The following is a 15,064-nucleotide window of genomic DNA, read 5'->3' on the forward strand; positions in this document are numbered from 1 at the left end:
GATAGGGCAGCGTGGGAGGGCGGACGAGCTGCGGTGGCTGGCCGGAGGTGGAGGACGGCGGCGGCGGCGTGGAGCTTTGTGGTGGCGGCGGAATCGGAGGTGGAGGGGGGTGACGGGAGTTGAGGGTTGAAAAAGGGGTTGTCTAGTGTTTTAGAGAGCTTATGAATGAAAAAGATGGAAGAGGTTAGAATATATGAGAAGAGGAAGGTCCATGTCTTCTAGGATAAAAGGGCGCAAATACGATTTTTAATGAAATGTCTTCAGAAAAACAAACAGTCTACAAGCCTAATGGTCTGCGCAGACATAAGAGGTCAGGAAGATTTTCAGACAAAAAACCAACACCATCTAAGTGAAAAATGAATAGATGTATCAACCAGAACTTTAAAATAAAATATTGATCAAATGTAAAGAAGTTTAAAAATTCCAAATGATACTATATTTTATCATCAGGATAGAGCCCGTGTGATACACGATTGGTTAAAAAAATAAAACAAAAAAGTTAACTTTAATAATATACATAATAACATATCTTGTGAATCTATACCAATTAAGAAAAAGATAATGTTAATATAAATTCATCATAGTTGAGTTGGTAAGCTATAAGCATTTTAAAAGCAAGGTAGTGAGTTTGATTCTCACCAATAACATATTTTTATTTTATCATTCATGAAGTGGAAATTGTAAAAATGAAAAATTGTGTGAATTATAATTTTGGAAATTGTTGTGGTGCAATCCTATGTGGATAGCTTAGTTAAAAGCCATGTGGATATGTATTGCTTTAATATAATAGTTAGATCCAAACCGAGACAATTTATTAAAAAATTTCAAAATTATTTTTATTAAATATATATGTAACCTATCATTTTAAAACCATAATTAAAAAAAATAAAGGTATATTGGTTTTAAATATTCTAAACTATCACATCTTGGTCGTTACCGATCCCAACTAACAAATGACTGGTAATGGTCCCAACTTTTACCATATTTGATTCTAACGATCCACGACTAACGGAAGCCTAACACCATTAGTCTCCGACTGCCAGGAAAATGTTTTCTTACCGGAAAACTCAACCCAAACACCACCACCGTCGCCGCCGACCGACAACCACCACGTGAAGACCACCACCGCCACTTGAACACCACTTTTGACCACCACTACCCAAACACCGCCACTATCTGAACACCACTACCGACGGTTTCTACCTGAAAAAGGAGTTTCTTGCCGAAAATGTTTTTCCGGTTAACACCATCGTACCTAGGGTTCCGATGACCTCAATAATTAGGATTTTTACTTAAACAAAAGGTTACTAAAGGTCCAATCTAAAATGTTGAGATTTTAGCTGGAAAAAAAAAGTTTTCCGGCCGAAAACGTTTTCCCGACGACCGAGACTAACGGAGTTGCGATTTAGTTAGTCCTGGATTGTTGGAAGCAAACATGTTAAAAGAATAAAAGGTGGGGCTGTCATTAGCTATTTCGTTGGTTGAAACCGACAACGATCATAAAATAATAACTGCTATTATAAAAACCAATACACCAAAAATAAACAGTGACAAAGACGTAAATCTTCCTTATTTAAATCGTTCATAATAAAACGTCACATGCCAAATAATACATTTATTTGATATCTTCCTTGTCTATAAATCATCCCTTGCAATTTCAAGCTACATTATCTAAGTGTGCATCCATTAATTTACTAAAAGGTTTGCTTTCACTTAGCCTAATGTCTTTCTTAGCTGCAATGAACATTGGGAGAAGAGGGATCCACTCTTTACAGACAATAAAAAATGTTCCAAAGAAGTTTTTAGAGGAGGGCCAGAATCGAGTCATTGAGGCATCGCTCACGCTTGTTCGTGAGCAAGCAAAACTTAAGGTTTCATAATGTCTTCCATGCTAAAATGTTATATAATGAAACCAAGTTAGTTTTGTAGTACTTTTTGTTAAATGTTACATAACACACCTTTTTTTTAAGGGAGAGCTAGTGCGGGCGTTGGGCGGTGCTAAAGCTACATCATCTCTTCTTGGAGTCCCTCTTGGGCATAATTCATCATATCTGCAAGGTCCAGCATTTGCTCCGCCTTTCATACGAGAAGCCATTTGGAGTGGAAGCACAAATTCAACCACAGAGGAAGGTATGATATATAGAGAGATCGAGAGTCAGGATCATTTGAGCACTATACCGGTTGTAAGAACCGTGTGAACTCTTATCAAACAATCAAAAAAAAAAATTTCTTACGTACTCTATTCTATTAACATATAGGGAAATAATAAAAACATAAAAATGTAGACTATTTACATATATGTAACGAACGTTTGAAAAAATGTGTGAATAGTGTAGTTTGCGTTGGTTACAACATCTTTTTTTATTTATTTATTTTTTTTATTTTCAAACGTTCATTACACATAGAAAATATGACTATATTATAGTGTGTTGTTCTTTATATATATTAAATTATGAATGCAGGTAAGATTTTGGATGACCCTAAAGTATCAGCAGATGTTGGTGATATTCCTATTCAAGAGCTTCGCGATTGTGGAATAGATGACGACCGGTTGATGAAGGTCGTCAGTGACTCCGTCAAACTAGTGATGGAAGAAGTAAGTAAATTTCCTATAAATTGCATTACAAACAAATATATCGGTTATTAATCTGTTAATTTTTTATTAGGATCCATTGAGGCCTGTGGTTTTAGGGGGCGATCACTCAATATCATATCCTGTAGTAAGAGCAGTGTCTGAGAAACTTGGCGGACCTGTGGATGTACTACACCTTGATGCACATCCCGATATCTATGATAAGTTCGAAGGAAACTATTATTCACACGCATCTTCTTTTGCCCGTATTATGGAGGGAGGCTATGCTCGTCGTCTGTTGCAGGTACCACCTTTTCATAGGCAACCTCAAATGGTTGTTCTAACCAATAATTTTAAAAGTTTGACTTTTTTGATCAAAACAACCGTCAGCATGTTTGTTTTCTGTATCATGTGGATTGAATTTTATGACGGAGTACGTTTATTAATTCTTCAGGTTGGCATTAGATCAATAAACCTTGAAGGACGTGAACAAGGAAAAAGATTTGGAGTCGAGCAATATGAAATGCGCACGTTTTCGAAAGATCGCCACTTTCTAGAGAATCTGGTCATTTTCTCTCCAAATATAATTTGTGCCCACAAAGACCACAAAGATATATGTTTGTAAAGGCTCTAGGCCAGGGTTGGCTTGGCTTGGCTTGATAACGACTCATTGGCTCGTTTAAATATATCTCCAACTGTTAATATAATAATAATAAGAGTTTGGATCAAATACAAATGAAATTAACATGCTAATTGTGAGAATCAAGTAGAGTAATTATATATACAGGTAAAATAATTATGTACTTACATCATAGAGTAGTTTATGTAATTACTCTATGATCTAGTGACATAATTACTGTAATTATGTCACTAGATCATAGAGTAATTACATAAACTACTCTATGATGTAAGTACATAATTATTTTACCTGTATATATAATTACTCTACTTGATTCTCACAATTAGCACGCTAATTTCATTTGTACGTTAACATTCCCCATAATAATAATATTAGCAACAATAATAATATAAAAAATATCACAAGAAAATAAAATTAATACATTTTACTCTGCCTCTCGATCTTTAAAAGAATTAGAAAAAATAAAATAAAAATAATGCATATAATGTTATGAATTTTTCTACTTTATAATCTTCAAGCTGGCTTGAGCTTTTACGAGCAGAGACCAAGCTTGCCTTCTTGGCTCGACTCGGCTTGTTTACAACTCTATCTTGCAAAAATTCCAAAAACATTTTAACGTAGTCAAATAAAAGCTTTAAGGTTAAGAGCCGTCAAACCTGACTTTTAATGAAAAATGTTTTTTCTAAAAGATTGCAATGATATTGTTTTTTTGGTCATAATTTATATTTTTTAAAGAAAAAAAAGTGTTTGCGAGTCAACCCAACCATCAACTCTAAACGGTTTTAGTATAACCCAAAACCACTATGCCAATAGCACAAAAGCATTTTCTTTTTTCAAATAATAATCACCCAACTCATATATGTATCTTTATTAATCCAGAAACTTGGAGAGGGTGTCAAGGGAGTGTATATATCAATCGACGTTGACTGTCTTGACCCTGGATTTGCTCCTGGTGTTTCGCATCACGAGTCAGGTGGTCTCTCGTTTAGAGACGTTCTCAACATTATCCAAAATCTTCAAGGAGATTTGGTTGGTGCTGATGTGGTCGAGTACAATCCACAACGCGATACGGCTGATTTTATGACTGCTATGGTTGCTGCTAAGTTGGTTAGAGAGTTGGTTGCAAGAATATCAAAATAAACAAGTTGATGCAAAGTTGGAAAGAGTGTTGATTGCTAAATATGAAAATAAAAATGTTCCAAATCTGTGGAACTAGTTTAGTTTTCCTGTTTGGTGTGTTGCAACATTTGATGAGCCAGTTTTGTTGGTTTGTCAAGAATATGATTCACCACATCACTTGTAGTCAAGATGTTGTTCAATAAACGTGTGTGTACTTTGAACTGAGTAATTCTATTGGTTTTGTTTCGTTATTTAAATGTATCTTAGGTTAATTATGCATGTTTGATTCATTTATTTACCAATGATTCGATTGTGATTTTGTCTTATCATCTCTATTCTCTAACAAGGTCAAATAGCTCTCGCAAAACAAGATTGGTTAAAAAGAAATCAGATCATCACTTTATAAGTTGGCAGGGTCGAACTATTGATTTGGATTTTAAATTTTGAATAATATTAGGTTTTGTGTTTTTATAATACTTTGACCTGAATGAATGAACCGAGAAAAAGATATATGAGCATTGAAATATAATGATAGATTTGAACAAAATTTTATGCATTCACCACTGTTCTTGAATCGCTCTATGTTATAATCGTGTTTTATTTAAAACATGCAATATTTAAACAGTTATGTGTCGGATGGAAGATATTGCTAGTTGACATGACCCGGTACTCAAATTAGTGCTTTTTGGCATGTTACCAAAATCTATGACATACGTTTTGCCACATCTATCTTTGAATCACCTTCTATAAATATTATGGGGTTGTTTGGTAGTCTCTTAACAGTCATTAAAAGGCTACCTTTTAATGGCTCATAGCATCTTCATGGTTAAGAGGTAGTCTTAAGTCTGAATGACATTCAGACTTAAGACTACCTCTTAACCATGAAGAGACATTCAGACTTAAGACTACCACTTAACCATGAAGATGCTACGAGCCACTAAAAAATGCAATTAAAGTTGCAGGGTACAATATTCATTTTATTGGTTCATGTAGCATAATATAAATAGAATATCACCAAGTACAATTAAAGTTGCAGTGTACAATATCATTTTATTGGTTCATGTAACGTAGTACATACAGAATAACACCGAGTACAAATATAGTTGCAGAGTACAGTTTTCATTTTATTGGTTCATCTACCGTAAGACCGTGTGCTATGGTGGGGGCTTCGAAGCTCCTCCACAGTGCCACGTCAACGCCACGTAGGCATTGGGGGCATCGAAACTCTATGGCATAATGCCCCTCTATGGTGATGGGGCTTCAAAGCCAACGTTTTTTCTTTTCTTTTTTTTTATAAAACAAAAAACCAATACAATAATATATAATACAATAATAAAAAAATACAATAATACTAAAATACAAAATAAATTAAATAAAAAACATATAAAAAAATTAAAGCTATTTTTAGTCGCCGTCCTCGCTGTCATCTTACTTATTACTCCAAAGATGTTCAACCAAATCTGATCGAATGCTGAAATTCATTTCCCTTTTTAATGTTTTTAATAAATTAGCAAGTTTCCCATCTTCATTTAGTGTACAGATCGGCTCTAGCTCATTGTTGTACTCGCCTTGGCAGATTGCTCTACCCGAGTCCTCCAATATCATATTATGCAAGATAATGCAAGTGTACATTATGTTTCTTAACTTATTCAATTGTAGAAAGAGAGCTGGTTGTCTAATGATAGACCAACGTTTCTTTAATACACCGAATGCCCTTTCGATATCTTTTCTTGTCGACTCGTGTTTTTTCTTGAAATACTGGCATTTTTCGTCAGTCGGGCACGTAAAGCTAAGAATCAATGTGGCCCACTCCGGATAAATACCATCGACTAGATAATATCCGTATTCGTAGTTGACATCGTTCTTGGAAAATGAGGTGTCGGGTGAGACTCCATCTGTGAGGCAGTCAAAAATAGGGGACGCATTAATAACAGCTACATCATTGTTGTCACACCCCAACCTAAGGCGGAAATGCCGGGGCGTGATCTGATTGCTCACAGCTCGAAGATACTATCATATATAAAATGTGACAATATCTAATTAATTATTTAATTCAAATAATATACAATATTCAAATTCAACAATACAATTAAAGTAAATCAATTAAATTTAAATTTGTCTTCAATATAACCCTATGGTCTTTCTTCGTGTCACTCCTTCAACTCAGGCAACCTGCACATGCGTAAAAAAAATGGATTTTTGGTCAACAACACATGTTGAGTGAGTTTACCATCAATTTTGTAATAAAATAATGTTAATATGATAAATAAGCAAAATGTAATAAATGCGACAATGAAATCAAACTATAAGCAAGTAAGTTGTCGATTAAACCATTGCCAAGCGAATCGGGCGTCGGTAAATCAACCATAAGCATATAAGAATAAGATCATTGCCAAGCGAATCGGGCGGTGGTCAATAGAATGAGAACCCTCTCCAAGGGGATATGTCAAACGAATGAATACAATAACACATAAGCACATAACAAGTAGATTTGATTAATCACACACAATTACACATTTGCTATTTTTTGATATGTATGTATATATAGATATGTATGTATAGTATTATATACGCATATGTCCCCAAAACGTTTATGAAAATCGAGTAAAATAGGGGAATGATAAAACTCACCTGATTGATTAAGCCAAACGGGAATGAATACGACAAGAAACGATAATCACACTCCTCGAGAATTACCGACAAGAATCCTAATTAAATAATATAATATTATGAATGAATTAATAATGATGTAATACATATAATGAATTTAGGATTTCGACATGATTTGAGTTATATTTATGATTGGGTACTTTATGGATTAAACGATTAATCTCTACGGATTATTGTTATTATCTAATTATAAAAATAATTGTTTATCGTATAATCGAACTTACAAATAATTAGTTTAAATTCATAAATGTGAGTTGAGATCTATTATAATAATAACCGTTTAATTTTATAATTTATCGAAAAATTTATATCTTTAAATCTTCAATGAAATTCGATGATAAGGATACAATTAACACCTTTAATACGTTTAAAACGTTTATTATAATTTTTATTTAAAACGAATTATATATATATATATTATTATATATACAATACATATATAATTACGAGCAAATTTCTAAAGACGTGTTAACGACAAGTAGCCTCAATATTGGTTTTGGTTGTAACAAAATAATGATGGTTTATTATTAATAAAATATGTATATGTATATATATACATAATATATACACACACTTACATATATAAAAACTTGTAACGAGGTTAATTACCAAGACACGAAACTTCTTATCTTTATGACGTCAGGTAAATAAAATATTATTTATTTAATATTAATTATAATATAACAATTAAAACAAGTTTAAAACAATAAACATAAAAGCATTCCAAAAATGGAGCTGGCCGGATTCGAACCTGTGTGGACGCCCGGACCAAGTGGAGCACACAAACCCTAGCCAACCGGGCTAGGGTGTCAGCTGGTTATAGAATGAAAACGACCTAATATATACAGAAACCAGTTTACCCAAATTGATTATAAAACCCTAAATGTACAATCGATTAATCCGTTCATAATTCCTTTAATTAATGTTAGGGTTATGATGTATTGCTGTTATACGAATTTGATGCATAGATTAATTACCTTGATTGAGGACGAATTCACTGAGAACGACGCACCTGTAGCCGCGGCAAGAAGGAGAATCAAACTGAGGGTTACGGCCACAATTGGTATAATTAAGTTTAGGGTTTTTGATCGTTGGTTTATATAGAAGATGCAGACGCAAACAATTGTATTATCGTGAACTATAGAATATATAATCGTTTGTTAGGTTAAACCGGTTTATAAATATCTCAATATACGATCTATTGGACTTTGTTTCTTAATTCTTTTAGATGGTTAGACCGCAAATAGGAAGGGAAATCATCACCAAGATTCAATTCCGAGTTTAGGGCGAAGATTATGCATCAAGCAATATACACGGGTTTACGGATTAGGTAAACGGGCATGGGTTACGAGTCTGGGTAAATGGATTATTAAAAGGATATGTTAAAATTGCATTTTAGTCCCTAGAGTTTAGTGGTGGAAACAATAAAGGATTAAAGTTTACTTTTGGGTAAAAAATGAACATTTTTGAAAGTTAAATATATTTTAAATAAATATAATAAATAAATAAAATTTGTATAGAAATTCCTCGATAAACGTGATACCTTTTTAGTGTAAAAATTTACCGAATATAAAACGAGTCGGCTTATGGATTTAAATTTGTATGTGAAAAGCCCGAGTTGTTACAATTGTTTGCACCGAGCATCCCAAAAAACGCATGCCATATCCAAAGATCAAATGATGCAGCCGCCTCAAGAATAACTGTTGGGCCATTATGATCACTCTGATGATATTGACCTTGCCAAGCAAAAGGACAGGCTTCCCATTCCCAGTGCATGCAATCGAGGCTACAAAGCATCCCGGGAAAACCGTGTCTTTGTTGATGCACTTCGTATATTTTTTGTACGTTGCTTTGAGTCAGCTTCCTCAAATATTTTTTATGATATAGTTGGGGAATACCTAAGCTTAACAAATTTTATAAAATTCATACTCAAAATGTTACGGTTTTGAAATAAATAATTAGAATAATAATACTCACATTCGCAGAATGTGTGAAGCGTCTCACGAGCCACTGTCTCCGACATCTGTAAATACTCTTCCATGACGTCGCTCGTAGTCCCGTACGATAGTTGACGAATTGCCGCCGTGCATTTTTGCATAGTTGAATATCCCGGTTTACCTCTCGCATCCGGGCGCTGTTGGCAGAATGCATAAACGCGCTCTAAATCACCAACTATTCGTAAAAATAGTTGGTGACCAATCCGAAAACGGCGCTGAAATCGTTCCGAATCAAAAGTCGCGTCTGGCGAAAAATAATCTTTCATCAACCGGTCATGCGCACCTATGTGATCCCGTTGAAGATGAGGCCGTCTTTTTAGTGGTTGTGAGCTTTCGCAATACTGGATTACGAGTTGGGCAGCCTCTAGAACGACACTAAATATCACTTCATCCTCTGAATCCGAATTGGAAATATCGTCGATATCGGGCTGTCAATCGGGTGTCAAAGATGAGTCGGAAGACATATTTAGGGAGAAAGTTTTATAAAGTTTAAATAAGAGAATGGAATGTTTGTAGAGATTAGGTGAATGGTGTGTGTATATATATATATGTGTGTGTGTGTGTGTGTGTGTGTGTGCGCATTTTATGTTATTTAAAATTGAGTTTTTTTAACGGTAATATATTCGTTGGGGGGGGGGACCCATCATCCCCACCTTCCGCGCCCGCCTTCCCCTTCACCGATCACCCCCCTCCCACCGGCGCCCTTCTCCCCCCTCTACGGCGCCCATAGCGACTAGCCTAATGCAAACAAAATAACATCGAGTACAAATGAAATTACAGTGTACAGTATTACTTTTTGCTTTTTTTTATTAGTCCATGTGCCGTAGTAAAAACAAAATAATACATAATACAACTGTAGCTGCTGTATTTGTACATCATTGATCTATAAGCTGCCAACCATACGGTGCATACACTCTCTCTCACACGCTGATGGCAACCACCATCCCTGTCTACGACGACGTCTTTATTTCCCGAAGACGCCACCATGAACTCCACAACTCCCATGATTGAGATCATGCTTAAGCCAAGCCGTAGCCATGACCTGGGCAGCTGGCCCTAGATCTCATATGTTGTCGACGAACTGTGGTTATCTCCATAGAATGATTGTGGTTTTATGCAGGATGGTCGTGGCAGTTTTAGGCTGGATGATGGTGTAGGTAATCGATAGAGATAGGGAGTGGGGGCGGTGGGGTCTTAGCGAGATGGTGATAGCAATGGCACTTATTGTGGTTGCAGGTAATGTCACACCCCGTTAAGCGATTTGCGGAAGCATAAAACGGAAATGTAACAGATACAACTGGTATCAAATACAATGTTCATAAAGAAACATTACTAACTAATTTACAATATATTACATCGTTCTAACATCTTTTACAAACTACGTGATACAATCAAAACTAACTCTTCAACTACTTTACTTTTAATTCAAATGCTCATGGCGCCGATCACAAGCCAAACCCGTAACACATAGGCAATTACTTCACATTTCTGATTTCTAGAAAAGCATGTTAAAAACAGGTCAACTACGAATAGTTGGTGAGTTTCATAAGTTTTAACGAAATCAGTTCTGCGTACCACACAGTCATAGCTTGTAGGTACGTGCGTATGTAAGAAAATGTAACTACGTTTATATATGTATATCTGTATCTTTGTATGCACATATATACGTGTATACGTTTATAATAAAATTTGAAATTATGATAAAATCGTGACTGTTCGTTCTAATACTTGCCTTCGTTTTCCGCGTAATATCAACCATTGTGGCCCCCCTTCCGCCCACAATGGTTTCCCGTAAATTCAACCACTATGGCCCCCTTCAATAGTTCCACATAAACTTAAACATTACACAGTATATACACAAATAATTAGTATTTCCTACACCACATTATTTCCTACGCCTATTCACATAGCATGTATATAGACACACACACACACACACACATATATATGTATGTATATATACACAAATGTAGTATCTTTCATGTATCACCAATCACCGTGGCCCCCTTTCCGCCCACAACATATATAATCACAATATTTTCTTGACATTCATGTAATAATCAAGTTAGTTCGTTTAATAAGTTGTAGCAGAACTTGGCTCATAGGCCATACTCAACTTTGGTTTATAAGTTGCAGCAGAACTTGGCTCATAGGCCATACTCAACTTTGGTTTATTACTATTGTGGCTCCCTTGCCGCCCACTATAGTCCCATGATCATCACAGACCACGTTATCCCCATGGCCATTACAGACCACGTTATCCCCATGATTATCATAGACCACGCTATTTCCCCAACTTGCTGTGTTTAGCATTATATAGCGTATTTGTATAAACAGGTTGTCACGTATGATTTCATTATGTTTTGGCATTCTTAGTATTTCTATTTAATATATCAATCACGATAATAATCACCTTTCATCAGCACGTAGGTTATCATTATGTTTGTATGGACTTTTCATATATGAAGGTTCAGGTATTTTACGTTCTGAACCGTTTTCAGATAGATAATGCATATAAACATGCTTCTCACCCCAAAAGTTCGTAAAACAGTTTAAAGGGTGGGGTCATGAAACTCACGGTTTTGTAGGCACTCAGTGCGAGGTCAGCTCGGGGTCTGTTTCACTTGCTATTACTTAGTCCATATAGTTAATATTATAATAATATTAATATTTTAATATTATTAAATCTTTATACTAAGCTGGGCTGTATAGCTAGTCTGGGTGTGGCTGTAACACCCAGAAAGTGTTAATAGGCTTAGATTGTGATGATGTTCAATGTCTGATGTTTAAAATCGAACTTGGCTCAGTTTCCCCGTTTCACCAGCTGGGCCAAGTTGCTCGTTTATGCGTTTGGAAAACAGTTATGGGGAAGTAAACTTGGGTAAACGTGTTGGTTGATAAAATGATTAAGTTATAAAGAAAGATCACGTATTAGGGGTCTGGATTCGCTACAGGGCTCGTTTTCGTTTATTTAGTTTGATTTGGAGAAAAACGCACACAATCTATCCAAATTGTCCAGATTTCTCACAAAAAGTTCGTTTTTACATAATTAATCCGGAAATATGCTTTTTGATCATTCTAGATGTTCTGATATTCCAACAGGTTCGTTAATAACGAACTTGCCGGTTTTCGTTAGAATTGAATTTGTTTAATCTTCAAATTAGCATAGCTAATGATTCGTTAATCATTTGATCATGAAAATTTAGACACTTATCAATTAAAATATGCATATTTTTATAAAAATATTTCTGGAATTATTTACTGATTAATTAATTTATAGAAAATCATTTTATATGCTATATTTAGCCCGAAAATCATTTGTTTATACCAAATGATTTTCGAAAAATCCGCCAAAATTCTTGAGTGACCAAAAAACTTCCCAAAATAAGCTGTAGCAATTCCAGAAGCTAACAAATCTTGCCAAATATCATTTTTGAGCCAAAAACGACCATGAAAATCCGAATAAACACGAATCAACAAAACATATCTAGGGTTTTCCAAATGACTCCAAATTTCATAGGTGATCATAATATACCAAATCTGAGTTTCGTACAAAATATCATAATTTTTCAAGTATTTTGACTATTTTTCCCAATTAAACTCCCTAATCCGGTAATAAATTCGCCAAATATTCTCGAATGGTCGAAAAATTACCAAATTTGGACAGGGACTCACTCATAAGGTCCCTGATGTGCCTGTAAGATTTTATAACCTAACAATATGCACATCATAATCGAATCCTAAACAGCCCGTAATCGAGCAATTCGATGTTACCTTTGCGGTTTTCGCCCTCTTTCGCTCTCTTAATCCAATTTACGGGTTCTTGTGCTTCTAAATAAGCTAAGTACAGGTCCTATATCACAAACCAAGCATGCATCATCAAGAGACTAGCCATGAAAGTTAGGGTTTCTGTTAGGGTTCTAAACCGAACTTTTGAACCATAAAAACGTCGTTTAAACCCTCTAATCCGTGTTTATGGCCAAAAAAAGTATGATTCTGCTTCCTAACCATGTGTAGAATCAAAACATATTTTTGGATAATTTTTAGGGTTTTTGCATGGTTAGAAGTGTTTTTTGGTAACCAAACTATGTTTATATGTATTTAAACATGATTAAGACAAGTTAAAAGTTGCTTAAAATGATGAAATTACCAAAGGTATGGCTGAGTTTTTGTGAGAGCAGCAACGAGTCTTCCACAAAGTGCAAGAGATATGCTAAAATGTCTTAGATTAGTGTTAACATAAAAAAAAGAAAGTTAAGGGGTGTTGGTTATGGTTGGCGGCCGGGAGAATTTTGGGCCCTTTTTGGGCCCAATCTTGTCCAACTAATTTCATTTTGCGTGCCCGAACGTTAAAATCCGAGTCCAAGTTTATTTCGAGTTCGGTTTTTGACGCGAAAACACATCGGGTACAACAAACAACACCAAAACGAGTGTTTTTGGGCCAGTTTCTTGTAAATTTAGAAAAACATACTATTCTGTTGTAGAAATTGAAAATATTTTCACGGATCGCTTAAAACATCCCAAATAAGTGTTTTGTAAGTCTTTTTCGGTTTAACGGATGATATAATGCTTGTTTCGTAACTATCTTTCGCGTTTAAAATCATAGCGGGTAGTTAACGAGTATGTTTTCGTTTAACTGGTTTGCTATTGTACTAAGGCCATAATATCAATATGTTGGCTTATATTAACCGTATATCACTTATAGATGCCCCCCGGGATATTTGGGTCATAACCAGACCCGTTCGGTTACTCGTTTATTCGTTACGCAATAAGCGGTTAATCGCTTATTCGATAAACAATTACTAAGGCATACCCGATTTTATCACGGATGTCACAGGCAACATGCGTAGAAAATGAATATATAGAGACATACAGCGGAAACACCAGCCAAAGTGTTGTAAATTACAAGCTAACTAAACACTTATATAAAATATTATCCTATATATAAAGGGAAACCGGAAGCTACAGTAATATTTTTGTGTGTGCATGTTTAGCCCAACTGAATTCAAAAGTTTGCAAAGTCAGTCCAGTCAATGTAGATGTTTATCTTCTGTGACTCGATTTTCTTTTTATTTTTTTAAATTGCTTACTAACAGTAATTGTAGTTGCTGTGTTGGCAAGTCTGTGCATTTCTGTCTTACACTGCATTCTCGGGTTTAAAATATAAGAAAAAGAAATAATAAGATTAGACAGGGGAAGAAAGGAAAAGAAATTATATTTAAAAGTAATTCTCGAGTTAAAAAAAAAGAAAGTTTTAATTACATTCTTGAGTTAGATCGGAAGGAAAAAATAAGGAAAAAAAATGAAACTTTACAATTATGTCCTCATAGCCAAATAGAAAAGAGAATTAAGATAGGGTAAATTAGTAATATTGTAATAGGCTATAAGCCTATAAACTTTCATTCACAATCAGACCATATTTGACTGAAAAGTTTTGGAGGAAAAAAGACCCAATTTTTCTTTCTTTTATTTAAAAAAAACTCAAAAATAAAAAAATAAAAATTTTCTTATCTTTTCTTTTTAAAACCCTTAAATAAAAAACTTAAGAATACAGTGTTAGAGTTTTTAATTATCATTATAATAATGCATATTAAAGGTATTAGCTTAAAATAATAATTAAAAAAAAACTTTGATCTTTAATTAATTGTTCTAGATCTTTGTTTGAATGGTTATAGCATTTCTAGCTTTATAACAGCTCTTCGTATATTGGTTTTATCTGTCATTAATTTTACATTTTTATTTTACAACTTTTCTTAAAATTTGCGTCGGTAAATTCTTAAAAAAAAATAAAATCTAAATACGTAGTTGTGATTGATATTTTTTCCCTCTCGATATTCCGTATAATTGTTATTGAAAATGGAGTTGTATTTGATGTAAAACATTTTTTAAACATCATGAACTATATATATCGAGTGTCGATGTCTGATGAACCAAACCGACCAATATTGATACTAGTGTCGGTATTATTGGAACCGGTACCATCATGTAAAACATGTTTCGAATTTCTACTAGACATATCATGACTTTGTTTTTTGGTTTTTCTCTGTAAGTTGTTATACCGAGTGT

General features: G+C 34.5%; 1 protein-coding gene across 1 annotated transcript; it reads left to right on the forward strand.

The window, feature by feature from the left end:
• Positions 1-1,675: 1,675 nt before the first annotated feature.
• On the forward strand, positions 1,676-4,584 carry LOC143612651 (arginase 2, chloroplastic/mitochondrial-like). The gene is made up of 6 exons (XM_077086584.1): positions 1,676-1,871; positions 1,971-2,130; positions 2,463-2,596; positions 2,667-2,876; positions 3,027-3,137; positions 4,092-4,584. The coding sequence occupies exons 1-6, from the start codon at positions 1,722-1,724 to the stop codon at positions 4,350-4,352; spliced, it is 1,026 nt and encodes a 341-aa protein (XP_076942699.1). The 5' UTR covers positions 1,676-1,721; the 3' UTR covers positions 4,353-4,584.
• Positions 4,585-15,064: the final 10,480 nt, after the last annotated feature.

The sequence above is a fragment of the Bidens hawaiensis genome, unplaced genomic scaffold (assembly GCF_021521415.1).
Source record: "Bidens hawaiensis isolate Kalapana, Puna unplaced genomic scaffold, B.hawaiensis_p1.1 tig00035148_1, whole genome shotgun sequence".
NCBI lineage: Eukaryota > Viridiplantae > Streptophyta > Magnoliopsida > Asterales > Asteraceae > Bidens > Bidens hawaiensis.